Genomic DNA, 25,296 nt, shown 5'->3' on the forward strand with positions numbered 1-25,296 from the left:
TATCAGCAAGCAGAGGAAGAATGGGAAATTTATCTGTAATGAGACCCAAAATTGATGGCAAAGAAAACAACAGAATTTGCATCTCACGACCATGTCCAACCTGTAGTCAGTTATGGCCACAGTCCCTGTCCTGGCTGACAGTAGGAGTGATTTGGCTACTGTCAAAAATGAGAAACTAATGATAGAATGTTGTGATGCCTCAGGGCATCCTTGCAGGATCATCTGTAGCTGTCAGCCACCTACTCTGACACAGAGTCAGCATTGACCACCATGGACCAGTTTTCTTTGAAACCTGGGGGGATTTTTTTCCATTTGGCTCTGGCCTTCCATCTCCTTTCTATCCTCACCTTTTCCTTCAGTTGTCTTTCCTTTTCCAGTAAAACCCATGTTTGAACCTGTGCTTCTGCCTGGCAGAAGTGTCTGGGTTTGAGTTTAGGAATGCTCTCACAGCAGTCAGCGCTGGGAGCTTGGTCCCAGTCTTTGCGCAAGGCCGGGTTACTCCAATCACTGTCACTCAGCACAGAGAGGCAGATCCAGACGTGTCTGCTGCCACTGGGGCCGTGTCCAGCACAACCTGCACCAGCCCAGCGTGGGGCTGCCCCTTTGTGACATGCTCACCATGGTTCTCTCGTTTCCATGGCTGCAAAACCCCACCCCAACTCCATCCCCTTCCATTCCCTTGCCAAGGGCAGCCAGCCCTAAGCCCAGACGGGCCAGGCCTGAGCGTTTCACACTGTCTAGGTGTTATGAATATGAACAAGACCAAACTTTCTCCAGAAAAAGAGGTTCTTGTTTATTAAAATAGCTACAAGGAACGGAGTACCCAGGATAAGCCCAGGCACCCACACAGCAAGCCAAAAACAGAACAGTACACTAACCCCAAGTGCACTGGGCTGTCCCCAAAAAAAAAACCAAACAAGTAGCCAAAAAGAAGAACCCTGACCCAACTGAACACCCCCCCCATTTTTAGCCCCTTTTGAGTCCAGGATTGATCCATTTTGGATCCGCATGATGATTGGTCCATTTCCAGGCTTCTCATTGGTCTTAAACACCATTCATTCTGGACCAGTCGTTTCTACAGGGCTTCGAATGATTGGTCAGATCTTCCATCCAATCCAGCTTTGACCTCGCCTTGCCCCACTAGACCACTGTTCCACCAAACCCTGGATCCTTCTCCTAGCACATTGTAATAAGCCCCGCCCCTCCTTTAACATAATACAATTAACATAATTAATACAATATAATTGAACTATACCCTTATTTAACTTAACTTTTACCTATAACATAGGAAGGAGACCCTTTCCAAAGCTACTTTTCAGGGCCTTTATTTCTGTAATTCCTACTCAGTTCTAGGTTGCAGCTTGTTGGTGTGGGATTTTGTTTAATTCTCTTCACATCAAACAAAGTGCTGGGACACAAACAATGGCACGGGGCTCTCAGGACTCTAGCTGGTCAGAAGACCCCAAGTTAAGTTAGAAAGTCTCTTTTCCCAGCCAGGCGGTTGAAGAAGGAGTCAGAGCTCTTCATTTCTCGGTCTCAAGGTTGTTTCTTGTATCTTATCTATAAACTTCTTTCTCCTGACCTGCCGAGGTCCGCTCAGCAAGAATGTCAGAGGCACTCCACCTGCCTCTGAGGCGGTGTTACCTTTTTTTACTAAAAACTACGTGTACAATGTTTACCATTACTTTCCAGTACCTGTCATCTATGTTAGACAATTTTCTACTCCAAACCAGTCTAAAAGTGCCAACATCACAGCTGAAGATTGAGGCTAGGAAGAAGGAAAAAGGACAAGGCACACCCAAATTCCTCCATCTTGAGACCCCAAGCCCTCATTCAAAAAGCTTCAAAAATCTTTTTTTCACCCTGTGACAAGCTAACTATTATTCTACTGAAAATTTCATGGCTTGTAATTCTTCATATAAGGTTGGTAATCCTTTTTTCCAAGGGCTAGATCAAAGGCACAGGGGTCTTGGGCTCTGTGCCAAGGTCTCTGAGCCCCCTGGGCAGGGGCTTGAGTCCTCCAGGGCAGCCAGAGGAATTTCCTGGGTTCTGACACCGGGCAGTGGAAGTAAAAGCAGCTTTGCACTCCCCAGTAGATGACCCAAAAATCAGTTGGCTGAGAGCTGTAGGGAACAAACTGACCTTTCAAACGTTCCTCTTTTGCTTTGCTTCATTGTTCCCTGGGGTTTTTTTTCTCTGCGTTCTTTATTGCACAGACACCTGAACCCAACATAAACATGATCTACCTCACAACATTTCTGATCCTGGCAGTTCCTGAAAACTCCAAATTTTCTTAATGGAAATGGCAAGGGGCAGTCATTCTGAAATACTCCCCAACAGAGGAGGTAAAAACAACTCATCCTTGACACCTTTGATTTGGCAGAACTAAGTCCAGTCTATGGGACCCCTGGGGCTGATCCCTTTTTCTCAATCTGCAAAATTATTTCTTCAAGTCTCATCTCTTCTATCTATTCAAAGAAGCTTTGCACTCTGCATTAGATGCCCCCAATATTCAGTGGGCTGATATGATCAGTGTATCTGTAGGGTGTAAATTGGCCATGCAGAGTTCTCCTTTGTTGTTCAAGGGGCTTATTCCCACTTTCTTTCCTGCAGACACACCCAAACCCAACATTGCAACACAAAGCAATTCTCATTTGGACTGTCCCTGAAAATTCAAACTTATGCTCAGGGCGTTTCCCTGTCCCCAGGGACAGGCTCCAAGGCTGGGCTCTCACCTGCACAGAATGAAGAAGAGCTGCTGCCCTTGCCAGCAGCTCCGGGGTCTCACCATCTTCGCTTTGAATGCAGCTTTTGTACACACTATGCCTCTCTGAGCCCAGCAGCATTCCCAGGCATCAGCAGTGCTGCTGCAGGCCAACATCCCCCAGGCACAGCTGCAGCAAGGAGATTGCAACAAGGCCTGGCTGCAGGAGTCTCCAGCCTGCAGCAGCCCTTCACCTGCGGCGGAATCATTTTGCGCTGACATGGGGGAGCAAAGGGATTAGGGGCTCTTTGCAGATGAGGGTCTCCTCCATGTGCTGCTGCTCACTGGGCTGATACAGTTGCTGGTGCCCTCCTCCACAGCTGTACCAGGAGTCTGTCTGGGAAAATAACACTGCCAGTGCCAGCCACCCATCCCTGCCATGGCCCTGCCCACAGGGCGTCCTGCCCACCAAACTGCTCCAGTCAGGTGATGTCAGACACCATCAAAATACATTCAAACAATGCATTTTCCACACTCTGGCAAAATCATGGCCATACAGGCCACGTGCTGGAGGCAGACTGCTGTTGGCAGAATGGGGGAAGCCCCAGCAGCTGCACTCTCCAGGCTGGATGGCCATGGCAGCAGAGGCCAGTCTCTCACCGTGCCCACTGCTGTGGGACCCAGTGCTTTGGACATGTTCCCACTGAACTCAGGCTGCAGCTACAGCAGCACCATGCCTTCACATATTTGATAACAAAGAGCAGGAATGGCACACAGGACTGCCCCAAGAGCTACAAAAAAATGGGGTGAGGGAGGGGACAAGTGAGTTAGAATAGCTCATTCCTTTTTAATACAAGCAGGGATTTAAGCAGGGATACTGGGCTAATCATACTGGGCCCTGGTTTGTAAGCCTTGTCTCTAGCAATTCCCACCAGTCTGCAAGCATTTTTCACTACAAAGGAGTAGATAGGATTTTACAGAACATGCATGAGCAAGTCTGAGCCAGAACTCAAAGTACAAGACAAATAGTCCCAAATCAGCCACCCATGGGGAAAGGAAAAAGAAAAGCAGATGAAGCAAGTGCCATTGTGGCTGAATTGCCTGCATTTATCCCATGGTCAAACCTTTCTGAATAAAAGCACCTCAGTTCAAATACACAGCTTAAGATCAAGGAATTCAAGTGTTCTGAGAGCATTAAAAGCCTGATTTCTATGACGGAATGGTAGATGCTAAATTCCTTAAAAACACAAATGTGGGTCTATTTGGGACTGCATGCTTCAAAAGCAGGAATGGAGGTTTAGAATTGCAGAACTGTTTCCATTGGAAAAGACCTTTAAGATCATAGAGTCCTCCCAATAACCTAAGACCACTAACACTGCCAAGGCCACCACCAAAGCATATCCCAGGAAATGTCGTGGGATGGGACATCCTTCTTGTCTCCTTTGTCTCCCAGGAGCCCCTTGGAAAGAGAAATGCCCACACAGGCTTTATCTGACTCCTTCCCAGCCAGCCTTTCCCTCACTCCTGGGTCTCATTTGCTCCACAGGTTTCACCAGCTCGCTAAGCTCAGAGGAGCTCTCAGAGGAGAAAATGCTGCCTGGTGTGGGGCTGTCTGATCCCTGTCTCATCTTCATTCCATCTGCCCTGCTCCCTCTCCCATCAAAGAGACCGAAGGATCCCCCCAACCCCACGGTGCTGCACCAGATTCCGGGTACGTTCCCTCCTGTACTCCTTGGTGGCCCCGGGGAGGCTCCAGAGCCCTCCCTGTGTGCGGGACAGCTGCAGCAGCACCACCGCGCCTGCATGAGAGCAGCGCCCGAGGAGCAGCTGCGCCAGTTCAGAGTCTGAAACGGAATCCTCAGTGCACACAAATGACAACTGACATTTCACGGCTGGCAGGAGAAGCTAAATCCATCTGCTCGCTGCCCTTTCTAGCCATGGCCATTGGAAGAATTGCCCCTGCCCAGGAAGCTCTCAGGTGCAAGAGAGGAGCAAAAGTCAGGTGTTTCTGATGTGCTAGCTGCCAGTGCTTCAGGTTTTCCTTCCAAGTTCTAAGGGGTTTGTACTATTTTTACCATTTCAACACTTTCTGTGCAACCCATTGAGCGAGTAAGCACCACACCCTCTCCCTCAAAGCCTTGAGGTACTGCCAAAGCAGAACTTGTTCATGCTCTTTTCTCCTGGTGATTTTATAATCCCATGCAGACTCTGATAGCAAAGCAGTGCTGTAGAGAAAAGACTGGAATCCTGGGGCACTTTTTGGGTGGGTGTTTGAATCTGCTTTTCCAGGCCTTGGGCTGAGCAGGGTGAGGCCGAGGCCTGGGCCCCTCCAGCTGGCGCTGGGGAGCCCCCGGGGCAGCGGCGAGGGGCGGCCCCGAGGGGAGGCAGAGGGGGCGTTTCCCCCAAGCGGGCGGGCGAGCGGCGGGGAAAGGCGCCCTGGGCACAAGGGCAGGCACAGGGGCCTCGGCTCTCTGCAGTGCGGGCGGCCCAGCGCCAATCGCTGCTCCCGGAGCCGCCGCCAGGGCCGTGTCTCCTCCCTGCCGCTGACCCTGCACCTGCAGCGCTGCCGCCGGCTCTGCCAGGCTCCCCGGCACGGACGGCGAGGACGTGGCCATGCTGCAGCGGGGGCCCAGCAGGGACACCCAGATGGTACCAGGGCTGCAGCTCCTCTCCTGCAAGGAAAGGCTGGCACAGCTCGGCTTCTTCAGCCTGGCAAAGAGACTCAGACTTCATCGAGCTGTGGCCTTCCAGTACCTGAGGGCAACCTACAAGAAAGCTGGGCAGGGACTTTGTACGAGGGCAGGCAAGGACAGGACCAGGGACCAGGGAGACTGGATCCAAATGGAAAGAGAGTAGGTTTAGGTAGGGATTCAGAAAAAAGACCCTCCTGGAACAGTTTGCCCAGAGAAGGTGTGGATTTTGAGAAGAGGAAATCAGGAGAAGATTGAGAGGGAGAGAAAGATCCACAGTTGGCCTTGCGTCCGGCACCATCTCAGCTGCTCTGAGCTCTGGGGCCGTGGGAGGTGTCATTGTTTTCATATCCAAAAACACATTCGGTAACGGGTTCCCCCTCCCTTCATCATCCCCAAACTTTAGCTGTCTCGTTTCACACCCCAGCTCCCCAGTCCCAACCCATCCCACCCCTGCTGGACATCAAGACCCACTTCCCAAGCCGTATTTCCCCCATTTCACACCACCCAAACCCCATCCCACCCATCCCACCCCACCCAATGACCATCTCACCCCTCCTGATTTGCAGCACACTTCACCCAATCCTCTTCCAACCCCATTCCACCCTGAGGGGCTGTGGAATCGAGGAATTTTTGGCTGGGACTGAGTAGTTTTCAGTGGCATTGAGGGGTATTGAGGTGATAGATTGAACCCTCTCATCTCTTTGAGTGCCAAGAAAGGGAGATAACCACATCAAATACTCCCAAAACCCCCCAAGTATCTCCCTGAATCCCAGATTCCCCTGAAACACTTGTAAAAAGTGAGGCTTTAGATGCCTTCAATGAATTTGTTGATTTTCCCCCCAATTTTGACTGTTGTAAGGGATCAAGATCAATCAAAAGAAAATTAGGGCCTTAACAAAGGGATAACTAGCCAAGTGTCTTCCCAATTCAGGTCACTGGGAATGTGGGTCTGAAGGGCTCTGACCAACGTGGACCCTCCAATGGGGGATGGAGTTGGAGCAGCGCACGAAGCCCTTCCTGCAGTTGGGGCACTCGGAGGGCTTCCCTTACCAGTGACGCTGTTGGTGTTTACTGAAGTCAGAGCTGTCTGAGAAGCTTTTCCCACACTGGGGACACTCACAGGGCCTCTCCCCAGTGTGGAAGCACCAGTGCCTGACGAGGGTGGAGTTGTGCTTGAATTGAATCCCTTCCTGCAGCTGGGGCAGTGGAAGGGTCTCTCCTCCCTGTGAATCCACTGATGAGGGAGGAGATGGGAGCTGGTCTGAAACCTCCACTGGCACTCGGGACACTTGTAGGGCCTCTCCCCAGTGCGAACGCGTTGGTGGATGGTGAGGGCAGAGCTGCAGCTGAAGTCCTTCCCACATTCCCCACACTCATAGGGCCATTCCCCAGTGTGGATCATCTGGTGGCAGATCAGGGTGCTGCTCTGCCCGAAGCTCTTCCCACACTCCAAGCACTTGCAGGGCTTCTCTCCATCATGAAGCTGCTCCACAGATCACCAGCTCTGAGCTCTGGCTGAAGCTCTGTCCACCTTCCTGGCACAGGGTGGCTCTTCCCTCCTCAGAGCACCCCAGGCTGGGTTTGCAGCCCCTCCTCCTGCAGGATCTCCAGGGATTTTCCTTCCTGTTCAATTCCTGTGCTGTGGAGTTGCTCAAAACGGCCTCTTCCATGAGGTTCTGCTGCCATGGGGATTTGTCCTCCCTGGTCTCCATCCTCAGCTGCTTGTCTGGGGGAGGAAGGACAAAGAGATGGGATTTGCCTCCATGCCAGAGGGAAGGAGATCCCCCCTGTGCGTCCCCAGCAGGATGGCATCAGCAGCAGGGCTGTCCTGCCGCCAGGGGCCGTGTTGGGCTGGGAGATGGAGCAGAAGAGAAGGGGAAAGGGGCACTGACTTCCTCCTCACCTGCCTATGTGTCCCCAGACATCTTCCTAACAGCCTCCTTCTCCATCCAGCCAAGGTTTGGGAAAGAGAAATCCTGGTTTGGGGAAAAATACAATGTATGAGCACATTGGGTTAGGGAGTTCCTACTGCCCAAGTCCTGGAAGTCACCAGGAATCTGCCACCCATATAAACCTCCAAAACACCAAGATTCAGGGACCCAAAATACACAAATGACCAAGATGAAGCAAAAACACCCAGCCCTGAGTTTCCTCTCTCTGATCCCTCAACTTTGGGCTCCTGGAGGGCCCCCTGTCTGGGTTGCTCCAGGTCAAGTTTGTATTGATGTTCCCCCCCTGTAGAAATGTGGATGCTCATTTCTGCAGGCACCTTTTCACAACCACGAGCTCCCCCTGGGTCACATCAGGGTTCACCACTTGTAACCAGCAGTCCCCAAAGGGGTAATAATTAGCATTGACTCCATGATTCTCAGAAGGCTGATCAATCACTTTACTATACTCTACTTATTAAGAAACCCATCGCTCTTACAGAAAGTCACCAGACAGGTGGACTCACTTGGTCCTTGAATCCAAACACCATCACCAGTGGCTAATTAATAAATTACCCTTTGGTAAACAAATCTCCATAACACATTCCACATGTTCACAACAGCAGGTGCAGCAAGCGAAGATAAGAATTGTTTATCATTCTTTTCTATGATCTTCTCACTGCCTTCCCCAGGACAATGCCTGGGAAAGTTGTGCCTTGCTCTCTGTGGCCAGAGAGCTGTTGCCACATGTCTGCAGACTGCTTCCAGTCTGCCCTTCCCAGGTGCCCAGGACCTTCTGGGATGGCTCTGGCCTTTCCAAGGGCTTTGAGAGAAGTCTCACAGTGACACTGCCCAGCCTTCTCAACATCCCTGACACCAAAGGCCTTTTCCACATCCTTCAGTGCCAGCTCAGTGCCCAGGACACAGCACAGCCCTGTCTAGGTCCTCAGAGTGGTTCAGAAGGGAGGCAGCTGTGATTTCTCCCCACAGAGCCACCACTCCAATGTCTCTCTGTGCAGTCCATGGTGGTCCTGAGCATTTTCCCTGGAGCCTCCCTGCCCCGGATGTTTCTCTCCATGCAGTCCTCAGCACAGCCAGGCAAAGAATTCAGGTGGTTTCCCAGAGGACATTCCTCTTGAGTGAAGTGGCCTCAAGGCACTGTTTGTGCCACTGGAATTGTGCCACTCCCGGGTGCTGCTGATGGTGTTTGTGCTCACTGGGGTTCATCTCCCCACACACACACATGATGCACTCCTGAAGTCTCCTCAGTACAGAGCTGAGTACACAGCTCAGTACACAGACTGCTGGCCTGGTCAGTTGGTGTCCCTCTGTGCAGGGACAAACAACCTCCTGCAGGTGAGGGCAGAGGCCAGTGCTGGCAATGGTGGTTGCAGAGGCTGGTGTGGGACAATTGCCCTGGCTGTCCCCAGAACAAAGACACAGCCCAGGCCCTGCTCTGCTGCTCCCTGAGGGCTATCCCGGGAGCTCTGGCTGTGCCAGGACACTGCTGTGAGCCCCCCTGCACACTCCCCCCTGCCCCAGGCACTGGGCTTTGCTGTGCCAGGGCATTCCTGGGGCACATTGCTGACAGCAGGAAATGGAGAGAGGGCAAAGCCTCCCTGCCCTCAGGAGATGCCCTTTGCTGATGGAGCTGCTGTGCTGGAGCCCAGCTGTGTCCCAGCAGTGCCCATGGCCTGTCCCTGCCTGTGGTCACAGCATGGACACGCAGCAGGACAGTGACCAAGCTGCCAGAGCACTCCAGCCTGGCACCCACGGAAGGGCTGGGAAAGAGAGTGTGGACTTGGGAAGAGCAGCTCTGAAAGGACCAAGTGCTGCTGCTCCCTGCCAGTGCTGCTGTGCTGGGACCCTTCCCTTTCCCCCCTATAACTTCATGCAGGTCCCAGAGTTGGGATCCCAGAAAAACAGGGCTCTGCAAGGTCGTTTATTTTGTTCAAACAAAGCAATAGTACAGATCCTGGAATACAGAGCTTCTGGATCCAATTCAAGAGGCAGACAGGGAATTAGGTGAGGGGTAAATAGAAACATTTAATTGAGCACATTATGGCAAGAACAACCCATAGGCATCACCAAAGACCTGAGAAGGAAGAGACTGGGCCAGTCATGAGTTCAATTCTGAAAACTAAGCAGCAGAAAACAAACGCTTTTTTGGTTCTGAAAAGTACCCAGTCATCTTTGTTCTCGGGCGTCCTTGAGCTCCTGGTTCCTCAGGCTGTAGATGAGACGGTTCAGGTCTGGAGGCACCACCGACTACAGAACTGACAGTGCCAGATCCAGGGATGGGGAGGACATGGAGGGGGGCTTCACGTAGGCAAATACTGCGGTGCTGATAAACAGGGAGACCACGGCCAGATGAGGGAGGCAAGTGGAAAAGGCTTTGTGCTGTCCCTGCTCAGAGGGGATCCTCAGCACAGCCCTGAAGATCTGCACATAGGAGAAAACAATGAACACAAAACAACCAAATAACAGAAAAGCACAAACTATGAGAAGCCCAAGTTCCCTGAGGTAGGAATTGGAGCAGGAGAGCTTGAGGATCTGTGGGATTTCACAGAAGAACTGGCCCAGGTTATTGCCATGGCACAGGGGCAGGGAAAATGTATTGGCTGTGTGCAGCAGTGAATAGAGAAAGGCACTGGCCCAGGCAGCTGCTGCCATGTGGGCACAAGCTCTGCTGCCCAGGAGGGTCCTGTGGTGCAGGGCTTTGCAGATGGACACGTAGCTGTCGGAGCACATGAGGATCAGGAATGAAAGCTCTGCTGTGATAAAGAACATAAAGAAAAAGACCTGTGCAGCACATCCTGTGTAGGAGATGTTCCTGGTGTCCCAGAGGGAATTGTGCATGGCTTTGGGAACAGGGGTTCAGATGGAGCCCAGGTCGCTGAGGGCCAGGGTGAGCAGGAAGAAGAACATGGGCGTGTGCAGGTGGTGGCCGCAGGCTACGGCGCTGATGATGAGGCCGTTGCCCAGGAGGGCAGCCAGGGAGATGCCCAGCAAGAGGCAAAAGTGCAGGAGCTGCAGCTGCCACGTGTCTGCCAGTGCCAGCAGGAGGAAGTGGCTGATGGAGCTGCTGTTGGACATTTGCTGGGGCTGCACGTGGGGACCTGTTCATGGAGAAAAGGACAGTGAAGGGTTAGAGGAGATCCCTGTAACCAAAATCAAAGCCATTTCCCATACACTCTCCTTTGTAACACACACGGACATGCTCTTGTGTTTCAGAGTTCTGATGTTTTCTTTTTAAGCTCCTTCCATGTACTTCCTGGTATTCTTGGATATCAGAAACCCTCAGCGTTTCTGCTGCCCTCTGGTAGAACAGAGTGATTTCCCTGAGGCAAGGCAATGAGTGGAGACTGGGGGCAGATGATCTGTCACTTCATTCTGTTTGCAGCTCCTCTGGGCTTTCACTTTTCTCAGGTGGAGGATGTTCAGACTCCCACGTTTCTCTTAAAAACCTCCAGGTACTGCTGAGAGCAGATGGATCCACCACAGCCCAGCTCCACCTTTGTAGCCAAGGACTCACGTTGCTCATTCCACCAACCCAGCAGCATTTTCAGTGTCACAACACCTCTGCCTTTTCTCCATGGATCTTATCACTCAGAGGTGCTCTAGGACAGCTTTGCATGCTGGGGTGAAGCTCCCAGCCTGGACTGAAATCTCAGAGGGACCTGCAAGTGTCCTTGTGATGGCATTGGATGAAGGGAGATGCAGCTCCTTCCCTGGCTGCCCTGCCAGCATTGCCCAGAGCTGGGCACTGGGGACAGCATCACCCTGAGCCAGCTGTGCCCCCTCCAGAGCCCCCAGGTCTGGGCAGCTGCTCCCAGCCCTGTGCTCTGCAGAGGGAACTGGGCCTGGGGCTGCAGAGCTGCCCCACGGCTCTGCTGCAGCTCTGCCTGCACAGGAGGGGCTGCACGCCTTGGAGCCTCGGCCCTGAGGGCAGAGGCTGGGCTGGGGCACAGCAGGGAGAGGGCTTGTTCAGAGGGAGGGGCTGCACTGGAGGGGATCCTGTGGGCATCTCTAAACTCTCCCTGCCCCAGCATTGCTGGGTTGGTTTTCTCTCCTTCCCTGACCTTCTCTCTGCTTCCTGGAGGTTTTCCTCTTGCAGGTGTTCCTGTGCCTGATCTTCCTGTGCCAGCACTCACAGACTCCAAATCTCTGTGCACTCTCCTTGGCCTGACAGAACCTGCCTGTTTGCAGGGTACTACCTGGGGGCAGGTTCTCTTTGCAGCTTGGGGAAAGGACAGCTCAGACTGAGCCTGATGGCTCCAGCAAAGGTGCTGCTGCTGCTGTCCATGGGCAGAGTGGCTGAAGGCACATTAGGGATCTCCTGTGAACCTGCTGGTCACTAAAAGGAAAAGTTTGGTTGTCTCAGGCACCACTTGTCCAAATTCATAACTAATAATTCATAATCATCCTTTAATATTTATTCCCCCTCCCTGCCACTCTCCAGTAGTAAGAATCTGAAGACAAAGTCTTAGGAAATTGCCTCATTTTGATCAAAATCCTTGTCTTGGAAATATTCTGTGACTGATCAGAAGCCCTCAGCATGTCAGAGCTTCATGAGCATTTCAGCTCCCCTGCACCAGAAATACCCAGAGTTGTACTCACAGAATCTGCAGGCATTGGGATGTTGCAGCTTTAGGAGATGGCTCCAGGAGCTGCAGCTGCATTGTCCTGCAGCCAGAAGTTCCTGTGCCAAGGGCTGGCAGTGATTGTGCCCCAGGCACTTCTCAGCACCTTCCAAGCCCTGCCTGTTTGAAGCTCTCCGTGCCTCTGTTCTGTGCCCGGGGTGGCTGCAGGCAGTGCCCCAGCCCTGCTGGGCTGTGCACAGGAGCTGCTCCTGGCCAGAGCTGTCTCTCTGCAGCGCTGCCCTTGCCAGGAGCTGCTGCCTCTGGGCCAGGAGCTCGGCCCAGCTCAGCAGCACAGACACAGCACAGGGACTTTATGAGCCTCTGGGCTTTGTGCTCAGGCCCTGAACATCAGTCCCTGAGACAGAGCTGAAGAAACCTCTCCAGAGCTCCAAGTCAGAATCCAACTCCAAAGTTTCTTGGACTTGTAATGGGTCCCACTGAGACACAACTGAGAAAGTGTCCCCAGGCCCCAGGCAGAGCAGAGAACTGGAGGCAGTGATGACAGGTGGGGACAAAGAGAAGCCAAGTCTTGGTGCGCTGGGGCATAGCAGGGTCTGTGCCACCAAGGGCTGGGAGGAGACACCTTGTTCTGGGGCCCTGGGGCCTCCTGGCACAGCCCCAGCCAGGCTGGGCACTGTCAGCCCCTTGTCCTGCCCTCAGAATCCTCCCCTAGCCCACATGCCAGTGGCCTCAAGGATCTGCTGGAAGGAGTCCCTGAGGACCCTTGCTCAGCAATGGCCCTGGGGGCTTCTTAATACTCCCAGGGACTGCAGATTTTTCAAAGGACTTGGGGTTTTGCTTTTGCTGTGCAGTCTCTCAGAGCTTTGTGCAATCATGGCCTCCAATTCTCTGCTTTAATTAGTCCCTGGAGAGGCTTTGTCAGTAACAACACTCAGTGGGGCTCATTAATGCTTCAGGGTACTTCAGTTGTTTTAAGGCACTTGGTGTTTCCTTTTGGATACAGACTCTGTGAGAGGTTTGTGCAATCATGGCCCCAATTATCTGCATTAATTAGTCCCTGGAGAGCTTTGTACTGACACTCAGTGGGGCTCATTAATGCTTTGAGACACTCAAGGTGTTGAAGGTACTTAGGATTTTCCTTTCCACACTGGGTGTCTCATAGGTTTTTGTGCCATCCTGGCCAGCAATTCTCTCCTCCAAGGAGTCCATGAGGAGCCTATATTGGAGAGAGACCCATTAATGCTTTGAGACACTTTGGGGTTTTCCTCTGCCTTTGACTCCTGGCAAGGTTTGTGCAATCTCCTCCCAGGCCCTGAGGTTCCAGGGCTCATCTCCAAATGCACAGTGAAATAAACAAGGCCAGGAGACTTCTTCTCCTTTTTAATGCCTTTATTAAAAGTGATCAGCTCAGGATTGGGCAGCTCGGCAGGGCTGCAGTCCCCGTCGTGTCTCCCAGGGCGACTCAGAGGAGGAGGATGTGCGCAGCTCTGTCCACTAGGGGCAGAGCTGGGGGATCCGGTCCTCGTGGGAGCCTTTAGGGTGTGGTGTCCCCGTCAGATCTTGATTTCGTCTCAGTCTCGCTTCCTCCCAGACCTGGCCCAGGGGCTCTCGAAGACAGGGTGAGGATCAACGAAGGTTTCCAGCGTCTCTGAGGCTCAGCACTTGGCTCCTCACGTCCAGACATCACTCCAGTCTCTCAACTCTTAATTGGCTCGTTGTTTTTGGGGTTTTCTCTGTGCGTTTGGAGTTGGGGTCCCAAAAAGCATGCTGGTCCTGGAATCACTTTGCATAACCCCCCCACCCTCTCAGGTGTCTTCACTATTCTGGGAAAAGTACACCTTAGCCTCCTGGAAGGGCCATTAGCTCGCCCTAGCCAGGGCTTTTACTAATACAAAAACAACCATTAACTACAACGACCCGTGATTACAATAAAAAAACACGCGGAACTTTGGCCGGGACAGTGATCTGGCTGCCTTTTTGTAACTTTTTCTCACAAAAAAAAATTAACCGAATTTTTGTTCATAACAGTCCCCCCTCTTTTTCTTTGATCGAGCTGAAATTTTGAGCTCGCATCAACTCACAATTTTTTGTTTTGAATCTACTATAAATTTCTTGTGCACTTTCGTAAGCATGGTTACTTAACCTTGTTACTTTCCTTGGTTTCTTCAGGTTGGTCTGCAGGGCAAATACTATTTCACTAAAAAAGATAAATAAGCATAGTAAAAAGAGCAATCCTCCAAGTACACACACAGCGAGAAAAACCACCTTTTCCCATACATCTTTTCTGAAAATATCCAAATTCTCCCACCCACTAGGATGAAGTGTAGGAGTTTGATCTTGATTATTTACACATGCTAATCTTTTTATTTCGTTTGAAATGTTCCTAATAATTGAATTCTTTATTTTTAATATTGCCTGGAGTTGGATGACTTTGTTCAACACAGATATTGGGATCCAAACTCGGCTTTTACAATTTTGGATTTTCTCAATTTCTATTTCACTTTGCCTGTTCTTTTATTTTCTCCCAAATCATTATATATAGGAACTCCCAAACTTGATCCAGTTTCTTTGGGTAATAAGAAAATTGGTTTTATCACTCTAGCAATGCAGTTGCCAGATGAGATCAAACCTAGGGGTTTAGAGCTCCCCTGAAATGTGTTCCAAAAGGGGTTTATCTCTTTTCCAGTACACTCATATAAATACTTGTAACAAACAATTTTTCTTACTATTTTCCCTATTTCTTTGCTTTTTACTAAATCTGTCGTGCTTGTTTCAGCAGCATCACATTCAAAGCACAACCAGGCTTCCCCTATAGGGCACTCTCCTAGGAGTGGCTGCCTAAAAGTGGCAGTATTGTATGCTATCCAATACATTCTTATTTTAGTGATAAAGGACCAATGGGGAGGGGTTAACACAATCAGGGTTAGAACTGATATGGACTCTGGACAAGGAGCTCACTTCCTCCTCATAGAGGGGTTGGTAGCACTCACTGCACAGCTCAGCTGGGCTTCCCAGAGCACCACCAGCAATCAGAGCTATCAGTACTACCCTTCCCAAGAGTCCAGTATGGGTCATCTTGCACAGCCTGCCCACCCGGCCTTGCCTCTTGGGGAATTTTACTGAGGAGAAGCTTCCAAGCTCTTTAGAGTCCCTTCTACCCACTTCTCTGGTTAAACCTCTCTTGGTCTGTTCCCTACCAATTTTGGTTTCTCTTAGGGGAGTGCTCTGTAGAGGATTAACCGGGAGTCTTTAGAATTAAATTGGGGAACTTAAACCAGAATTACTTATTTACAGTCTTAAACTTTTTACCAACATAGTTTACACAAAACAGTCTTGAAACATTTTAAGCAATATTAGAACTCTGATACCAATTTTTCCCATACAGTTCAGTCTTTTTGACTCTTCCTTCTGAGAGTCAACTTTAAATTCTTTGGTCCTTTTATCACACTATACTCAGGTGAATTAATTTGTGATGTGGATGAATCCTTATCCAGTTCCCGGAGGTGAGTGGTATGGACTCTGGCCCAATGCCAGAGGGAAAAACTGGGAGTCTGGCCCAATGCCAGAAGGAGAAAGGGATGGAGTCTGGTCCAATGCCAGAGGGAAAAAAATCTGATGTTGAATCCTGGTCCAATGCCAGAGGGAGAATGGGGTGCAGTCCGGTCCAATGCCAGAATGCCAGAGGGAAAAAACCTGATGTTGAATCCTGGTCCAATGCCAGGGGGTGAGAGTGATGTGAGTCCAGCCTTTCTCTTTTGGTCTTCACAGTCAAATTTGTAATGAAGAGTACCTGAAATGGGCTTTCCAACACAGGCATTAATGGTCTGCTATTTAATAATTTTATCAAAACTCAGTTTCTCTGTTTAATGTTATTGGTAATTTCTCTTTTTCCATAGCCTGTATGTTTCTCTCATCAACTTCTACATATTCTGTATTTAGCAAGGAGTTGTATTTCTCAGCTAACTTAACTCCCAAAGTACATTTATTCTCCTATTTTTCTGTGTATTTAATTCACTGGTTTTCTGTTCTATTTTTCAGGACCTTATTTATTTATCTCTTGCTTCTGTTTCTTACTTTCACTTACAGCTTAAATACTTCTTTCAACCTTTTACACTTAATTTTTTTTTCCCTTACACCATTCTTTTACACAATACACTTCCTTCTAAGGAGATGTGGTAAAACTTGTAATGCACAATCTACATTACCTCTATTCTAACTCATCTATATTCACTCTCTCATTTCTCATTCACTTTCACACATTCCTTCACACATTTAAGACACAAACTTATTGCTAGAAAATCTTGGGTCCCTATAGCCCCCCCCTCACCTTGGGGTTGGCCCACAGGTCTCAGTATCTCTGGGCCTCTAGGAAGGGCCCTGACTCTGGTTGCCTCTGGTGCACATTCACCTGTGAGGCTGCCTGCGTGTAACTAAAGCTCTTACAGCTATGGCTCCCTCACTCATCTGGGGAGCACTAGTCTGGTTTGCAAGTCACACACACACACACACACACACACACTCCCACTGCCCCCTTCCCACCTTCCCAGGAAGTTGAGGCTGACTTTGTGACTCACTCTCACACACACAACAAGACAACAATAAGGTACCTTTCACTTTCACACCACTTATTACAAGTTTAGTCTTACTGGCCAATTTTGGTGCTATTGGATATCCTTTCTACGTAGCTGGTTTTTTGTCTAACTTCAGAGGTTACTTTGTTGAGACAGGACTTATCTGCTCCTATATCAACCAAAAATTCTAATTCTTCATTTAGGGGTCCCATCTCAAAGTTTACCAAGGGCTCTTCTAGATGTTGCATCAGGTCCCCTAAAGTGTAAAGCCCCTGACCCTCTAATCGTCACCTCTAAGGATCTTTTCTAAATTATCCTGTTCCCTGGCTATTGCCGCATCGAGACTGAGCTTTCTACAAAACCTCCTGACGTGTCCTGGCTCTCCACAGTAATAGCAATGTCGTTCTCTCAAAGGGACTTGAGGTCTCTCCATCCCTCTTGCCCCTGACAGTACAAGAGGCTTATGCTTGCCTCCTCCTGGTGGTGGACCCGCCCACCCTGCACTTTCTCTAGCTACAGCAACCACGATCTTAGCCTTGGCCTTTGCTTTACCTTCCTCCCTCCTTAAATACACCTTCAATGCCTCTCTTAATAACTCATTAATGTCCTTCTCTTGCCAATCTTCCATCTTTTCCAATTTTATCCTTATATCAGGCCAAGATTTGGTAACAAATTGGACTTTTAGTAGCATTTGACCTTCTAGGGTGTCTGGGTCTATTCTAGAGTACAACTGGAAGTTCCGCCTTAGGCGATTAAGCCAGGCAGCAGGAGATTCATCTTTCTCCTGTGTACCCTCAAATGCCAATTGGGTGTTAGTTCCTTTGGGAACTGACTCTTTGATCCCCTGTATTATCAAATACCTATATTCCATCATGGCCTTCCTCCCCTCCTCCTGGTTAGGGTTCCAGCTGGGATCCTTTAGTGGCAATTTCTGTTCACCTGATGGCACCTGGGGTCCTGGACGGTTCTCTTTCTCCCAAATTCTTATGCCAGCCACCATAATCATCTGGACCTCTTCTGGGGAAAATAATAAACTCAGGATGGAATTCATCTCCCCCCAAGTGTAGATATTTGGACCTAGAAATTGATCCACTTGGTTGGCTATGCCCACTGGGTCCTCAACTAAATGCCCCAACTCTCTTGAATCCTCTCACCTCAGAAGCAGTTAGGGGAGCATTCACAAAGCCAACACCTCCCACTACTCCTCCCATAGGAACCTCTCTGAGGGGAAAGAGTCTCTCCGCCTTGGAGGTCTTGGATCTGGTGCTACAGTACAACCCATCTTCAGATGCCAAACTACTTTGAGGGATATCTGGGTTACCCTGAACTTTCTGCCCATCAGCAGGTGTATTTGCTGATAGCTGTTTATCGGGGGAGGAGGCATTTGTGCCCCAACTAGGAGGAGGTAAAGGGACAGCAATAGGAGGGGGAGAAGAGCCTGAGTGAATATTAAGTGGAGCCGGAGAAGGGGTGGAGAATGCAGCAAGTGGAGTAGGCACTTGTGGTGATACAGAAGGAACTGGAGGAGCTGAAGGGGGTTGTGAGGGACTGGTTATTGGAGGAGATACTGGGTTTATCATAGCGGAAGCTGAAGAGGTAGAAGGAGGAGTTTGAGCAGGTGGTAATGAGATGGCAGACGGGGGAAGAACTGGACCTGCCATTTGAGGTGCTTGAAGAAGAGGGTTATAAGGTGGAGGGGCAGAAGGAGGCAAATAATCCAGGGGATCCCATCTTTTACTATCCTATCATCCCCTCCTTCATTCCCCTCTTTCTTCCTCTGTACCTTACAAATTCGCACTCCTTCATCCCCAACAGCGCTCTTTTACCAGCAAGCTACATACAATAATTGCTCAGGATCAGTATCCCCTGGAGCTGTCAGATAATTATTTAATTGTTGGCACATCCACTTATCCTTTGTCCCACACCAAGGCCATCCTCCTTGCAACTCTAATTCCGGCCACACTTCCATACAATAATGGATCATTTTCACTTTATCTAATCCCTCCATGGCCTCTATAGAATCCCATTTTACTAATAGTTCTCCTAAGGGACTATTGGGAGGTATATACCTCAGTCTCTTACCAGTCTTTTTACTATTACACCCTCCCATTTTACAGGTCTTAACAGTAAAAAGTCCCAAAGGTGCCTCTACTGACCGGTAATTTCAAAAAAAACCTTCTTTGAGGAGGTTCAGCCTCCTCCACTGAACTTCAAATTTCTGCCTGATGCTCAGGACTTTATACTGAAACACCTGCCCGATCTCTTCATTGCCCAACTTTTCCCCACGTCAGGTCTTACATCTATCGGGACTTGAACACACGAAGCCTCGGCTTAAGAATCCGGGTCACGCCTGACTCCCTCAGTCAGGAAAAACAACTGCCTGATTTTTAGTTTGCCTAACCCGCCAATTTTTAGGCTTCACTGTATCAGGACTTAAAAGCAAACTACAGCCTCCTTCGCTGGGGTTTGTGCCTGACTCCTGTGTCAGGACTTACTTTTGCCTGCAGGGCTTGTGAGCTACCCGAATCCTTCTCGGGACTAACAAATCTTACGCGAATCCTTCTCGAGACTTACAAATGCTACCCGAATCCTTCTCGGGACTTACAAATCTGCCTGACTTCCCTCTGTCACGACCAGGTGCGTGCCACTCATACAAATATTCCCTCCACACGCCCGGAGCAGGGGGGGCCTTTATTCCCCCTTGAGAGACGGCTCAGTCATGCTAATTCCACTCGCTTTCCCCTGTTTCCGGCCGGCCCCTTTGCAGGAGTCCGGAAACGCGGTAATAAGGGGTCCGCTCTCACTTCGAAGGTCCGGCTACCGGCCTTCGTCTCACTCACACACACATGTGCACGTCTCCCGCTCCCGCCACCGGCTTTCTCACCAGTCCGGTGCTCCGGTGCTCCTCTGCGTCGCTGATCCTGAGCCGATCCCTCTGGTCCTGGTAGCCAGCTGTCCTGAAGTTCCAAGATGGCCAGTCTTGAGTCTTCTTGCGGCATGGCTATCCCGGACGAGTGCCCCCAGCTGAAATAAACAGGGCCAGGAGACTTCTTCTCCTTTTTAATACCTTTATTAAAAGTGATCAGCTCAGGATGGGGCAGCTCGGCAGGGCTGCAGTCCCTGTTGTGTCTCCCAGGGCGACTCAGAGGAGGAGGATGTGCACAGCTCTGTCCACTAGGGGCAGAGCCGGGGGATCCGGTCCTCGTGGGAGCCTTTAGGGCGTGGTGTCCCCGTCAGATGTTGGTTTCCCTGGCTCTGTCCCGCCCAGTCCTGGCGTCGGGACAACTCCCATGGTCAGGGCGAGAGGGACTCCGCATCTCTGCAGGCTCAGCACTCGGCTCCTCACGTCTAGTCATCACTCCAGTTTCTCAGCTCTTGGGTGGCTCGTTGTTTTTGGGGTTTTCTCCGTGGGTTTGGAGTCGGGGTCCCACAAAGCATGCTGGTCTTGGAGTCACTTTGCATAACCCCCCCCACCCTCTCAGGTGTCTTCAATATGCTAGGAAAAGAACACCTTAGCCTCGGGGAAGGGCCATTACCTCGCCTTAGCCCAGGGCTTTTACTAATACAAAAGGGGCGATAAGCTACAATGACCCGTGATTACAATAACAAGACACACAGAACCTTGGCAGGGACAGAGATCTGGCTGCCTTTTTGTAACTTTTTCTCACAAAAAAATATTAACCGAATTTTTGTTCATAACACTGTGGACCCTCAAACACCACCACAGACAGAGTGCTTTGGGGGAGTCCTGGCCAGGAGCTGTGGGGTGGTTTGGGGGTCTGGGAGGGGTTTTAGGGCAGATTTGACCTCCCAAAGCAGCCACCAGATCCCACCCCCCAAGATGCTGCCAGGGCCCTGTGGCTCCATGTTGGGATTCATCCTCCTGGTGCTCCAGGAGAAGGTGAGGAGGGGTCCCCAGGGGCTGTGTGTGTCCCCTCATGCTGGTGTCACCCCCTTGGCCCTCCTCACAGGGCTCTCTTGCCGCAGCTCCTGCTCCCCAGAGGGAATTTGGGGAGGGGGCAGATGTTATGAACAAAAATTCTGTTAATTTTTTTTGTGAGAAAAAGTTACAAAAAGGCAGCCAGATCAGTGTCGCTACCAAGTTCTGCGTGTTTTGTTTTTCTAATCACGCGTCGTTGTGGCTAATCGCTCCTTTTGTATTGGCAGAGCCTTGCCCGAGGCTAAGTTGTACTTTTCCCAGAACAGCGCAGACACCTGAGAGGGTGGGGGGGGTTATGCAAAGTGACTCCAGGACCAGCATGCTGTGTGGGACCCCCTACTCCAAACGCACGGAGAAAACCCCAAAAACAACAAGCCAAATAAGAGTTGAGAGACTGGAGTGATGTCTGGATGTGAGGAGCCAAGTGCTGAGCCTGCAGAGACGCTGGAAACTTTCGTTGATCCTCACCCTGTCTTCGAGAGCCCCCGGGCCAGGTCTGGGAGGAAGCGAGACTCAGACCAAATTAACATCGGGCGGGAACACCACGCCCTAAAGGCTCCCACGAGCACGTGATTCCCCAGCTCTCCTCGTCTGAATCACCCTGGGAGAGGCAATGGGACTGCATCCGCGCCGAGCTGCCCAGTCCTGAGCTGATCACTTTTGATAAAGGCATTAAAAAGGAGAAGAAGTCTCCTGGCCCTGTTTATTTCAGCAGAGGGTGTGCACAGCCCCCATCAGGGGATGACCCTAGTCCAGCCCCTTTGTTCAGCACCAGGCTGGGCTCAGGGCTGATGGGAAGCAGATCCTGCAGCTGGGACACTGTCACTGCGATGTTTTCTGAAAAATCCCTTTACCAATGTGAAAAACGCCAATCAATTGTTTTTAAAATTTTAAAAGTTGCATAGTAATATAATGCTTTTAAAAATAGTAATACAATTCGGGTAATAATAATTTGGACAATTTGACTTAGTACAATATGAGACAATAGAGACAAAGAGTTACAGACGTCCGGGTACCTTTTTCTGGGCCGCACAAGCCCAAAAAAACACACGTTAAGAAAGGATTAACCTTAAAAGCAATGACCTGTTGCATATTCATACACTTCATACATGAGGCGTAAATTCCATTCAAACACAGGATTTTGTCTGGCCGTCCCCAACATCTTCCTCTGAATCCTAACAGCGCCTTAGAGGTGGGAAGAAGTTAGTTTCTTCTGATAAGCAGGCAATAAATTCTTTTTCTCTGAAAGATTTAGGGTGTCCTGTGGCTGCTGTCTTGCTGTGAGTCCTTTCTAAGAAAAAGAATCCTACATAGCATAGTTTCTATTTTAACAATTTTTATAACCTAAAACTATATTTAACACACTACTAAAGGTAATTAATAGAGCATTACTTTCTAACACAACACATATAATACTCATTTGAATATTTGCGAAAAGCCAATCATAAAATACATGCATTTTTCACAGCCAGGATTTCTTCTCCTGGGAAGTTGAGAAGCCTCAGAGAAAAATGTAAATAATAATTATCTCACTGCTTCTCCTTGTGTTCTGCTGCTTTGGAATGTGGTAGATGAGTCTTCCATTGGTTCCATGTGAATTGTGTTTTCTTAATGACCAATCACAGCCAGCTGTGTTGGACTCTCTGTGGAGTCACGGGTTTTTATTATTCATTCCTTTCTAGCCTTCTGATTTAGCCTTCCTTTTTCTTTAGCATAGTTTTAGTATAATGTAATGTAATGTAATGTAATGTAATGTAATGTAATGTAATGTAATGTAATGTAATATAATATAATATAATATAATATAATATAATATAATATAATCAGCCTTCTGAGAACATGGAGTGAAATTCTTCTCTCTCACCTCGTCCTGGAAACCTCACAACACCACAGGCTCCCTCTTGGGAAGGATGAAAGTTTGACAATGATATGTGTGCTTGGCAGAAAGATCTCTGAATGTAGAACCTGAGAATGGAATAGAGATGGAAGCAAGTTTTGATAGAGAAGAAAAGAATTGCTGAGCCAGTCTCACTGGATAACCAAGGAGGCAAAGGGTGTGTTAGTTAGAAGGGGTTCTTATGGCTTAGAGCAAAGGATAAACCCACCTCAAACAAGAAGATGTTTTTACCGAGCAGAAGGATACCACAGGCAAACAAGACATGAGGCAAGTAGAAAAAAGGTCTCAGAATTTTCCATTGCAAGGAAACTGAAAAACAACTTCTAGCTTTACCTGTAAAGTACTAACTTTTAGTGACTGGAGAATAGTACCATGAATATGGTAATTATAATAGTCATGATATAGGTATCATTATGATATGATATATGATATGGTATGATATGATATGATATTATTGATATAGTAGTTATAATATCATATGATACGACATAGTAGTTAGGCTATAGGTAAAAGTTAAGGTATAGATTGGTTGTGCAGTATTAAATTATTCATATACTGCAAATAAAGGAATACAGGCTCCCTGGGAGAGTCCTGTAATTTTACCTGCACCCTAAAATCTGAAATTTCAATACTCACACCATATCACAGGATAAAATAATGACACTTGGCTTCATAGCGCTCTTTCAGTCTGTTATGTATTTCATCATTTAAGGATTATCCAATTAAGCTCTCCAGTTAGTGAAAGAAATCTTTATGCTCAGCAAAGAAAAGTATATAATACATTGTAACCAAAATTAAAGGGTGTCCAGTCTTGTGTGCAGCTGGAGCTGACAGCTGTAGGCACAGGCTCTGTCACCCACGACCTTGGACTGCTGGAACCTCTGGGATGGAATAAACTGCAGTTTGTATACAATAAACTGCATTTTGGAGAGCCACCTGGAGTCCCACATCTCTCATTTAGGCTCTTACAACCTTCCCCTTTGTCAAGTCTTCAGCCATTGTACAGCTCATTAGAGAGGGTTGAGGGCTGGAGATGAAGGCTGCAGAGCCCACTCTGAAGAGGTGATAACAGCACTGTGCAACTGGCACTGATCCAGGGTATGCTAAGGAGACCATGCCCAGTGGAAAAACAGCTCCTCAACATGGGATGGACAACTCTGCCCATCCCCTCCAGCCCCAGCCCTTTGTCTCAGTGGCCACCTGGGCCCTACCTCACAGTCTGTGACATGAGACTTGTCCACTGGATCCTGTTACAGATGCTTTGCACCAACTTCCACCTCCTTTCACCCTGGACCTGGCTGTGAACAGGCATGGAAGGGTTGCTGCTAATTATTTAAAAATAAATTATTTTAATTTAAAAAAATATATTAAAAGTAATAGCAACAAGAATAGCTCCGTGCCTGAAAAATACATATTACATGATTGGCTGTTCACTTTTTTAGAAGGAATAATATACATGTTATATTGTATTAATTAGTAGTACTGTATTTTTTAAGTAGTGTGGTAAATATAGTTTTAGGCTACAACATAATATTAAAATAGAAACCATGCCATGTAAGATACTTTTAACTGGCTCAAAGAATGGATAAGATAATAAAGAAATTCTTTGCACAGAAATAACAGCAACAAGACACCCAGAGAGAAGAATTATTGCCTCCTTATCAGGAAGAACCAGGCTTTTCTACCTCCTTTCAGACTCCGTGGAGCCAAACCGTGATTTACAAATGAAGGGGGAGAAGTTGACAATAAACAGAAAAATCCTTAGTTTGAAAGGAATGTTTGCATCATGTATGAGATATTTTAATATGCAACAGGCTGTTGCTTTTAAGGGTTAATGCTTTGTTAGCATGCCATGCTTTCAAGAGGAAAGCATCCAAATGTCAGTAATTCTTTGCTTTTTATTGTCTTTATTGTCTTAACTCTGTCCAAATTCTTATTGCTCTAATTTTTATTACTATTTTATAACCATTTTTTTACTATTGAACTTTTAAAATTTTAACACAAGTGACTGGGGATTCTCACACCAGGAACCCCTCAGAGCCCCATGGGTCCTGGCCCCAGTGAAGCTGAAAGCTTCCCTCCCAAAATGCTGCATTCAGTTCTGACCCAGCACTAAGAAATCCAAGAACAAAACAGAAATCTGATGACAGAATCTTGCAAAATCCCATACAAGAACATTCTGTTATAAAATCACAAGTATTAACTGTGATTAACTGACAAAGAAGCTGAGAAAGTCAACAACATTAGAAAATGATGCTGTAGATGAATAATGAGATGGATGGTTGTCTCTCACAATTAAAGAGTGAATATTAAATATATGTTAAGAGAAGTTTTGTAGATTTATAGTTATGTGTGTGTGAAAAACGCCAATCACTTGTTTTTAAAAATTTAAAAGTTTAGTAGTAATACGATGGTTATAAAAATAGTAACACAATTAGAGCAATAACAATTTGAACAAATTGAATTAAGACAATATGAGATAATAAAAACAAAGAATTACAGACGTCTGGGTACCTTTTCTGGGCACGATGAGCCCGAAAAAGGACCCCTGCTAAGAAAGGATTAACCATTAGGAACCGTAGCCCGTTGCATATTCATACACTTCATACATGATGCATAAATTCCATTCAAACACAGGATTCTGTCTGGTCATTGTCAACTTCTTCCTTCTAATCCTAACAGCGCCTCCAAGGTGGGAAGAAATTAATTTCTTCTGATAAGAAGGCAATAAATTCCCTTTCTCTGAAAGATTTAGGTGTCCTGTGGCTGCTATCTCGCTGCAAGCCCTTTCTGTTAAACAAAGCATCTTACATAGCATCGTTTCTGTTTTAACATTTTTTATAGCCTAAAACTATATTTAACACAGTTAAATACAGCGGGGGCGTCCACAGCCCTGGAATCCGGCTATCTGGTGAGGGGCGAAGGCCAGGGCCCCTGCCCATCAGAAAGCAGCCCCCCT

At 48.5% G+C, this 25,296-nt stretch overlaps 1 protein-coding gene across 1 annotated transcript in view; it reads left to right on the plus strand.

Annotated features, from left to right (window-relative positions):
* LOC141731338 (uncharacterized) overlaps window positions 1-25,296 on the plus strand; it is a 129,961-nt gene that overhangs the window by 8,516 nt on the left and 96,149 nt on the right. Inside the window, exons 2-3 of the mRNA XM_074555957.1 lie at window positions 4,251-4,415; window positions 4,994-5,303. Of these exons, the coding sequence (XP_074412058.1) occupies window positions 4,251-4,415; window positions 4,994-5,303 (475 nt within the window). The remainder of the gene's footprint in view (window positions 1-4,250; window positions 4,416-4,993; window positions 5,304-25,296) is intronic.

The sequence above is a fragment of the Zonotrichia albicollis genome, chromosome 20 (assembly GCF_047830755.1).
Source record: "Zonotrichia albicollis isolate bZonAlb1 chromosome 20, bZonAlb1.hap1, whole genome shotgun sequence".
Lineage (NCBI taxonomy): Eukaryota > Metazoa > Chordata > Aves > Passeriformes > Passerellidae > Zonotrichia > Zonotrichia albicollis.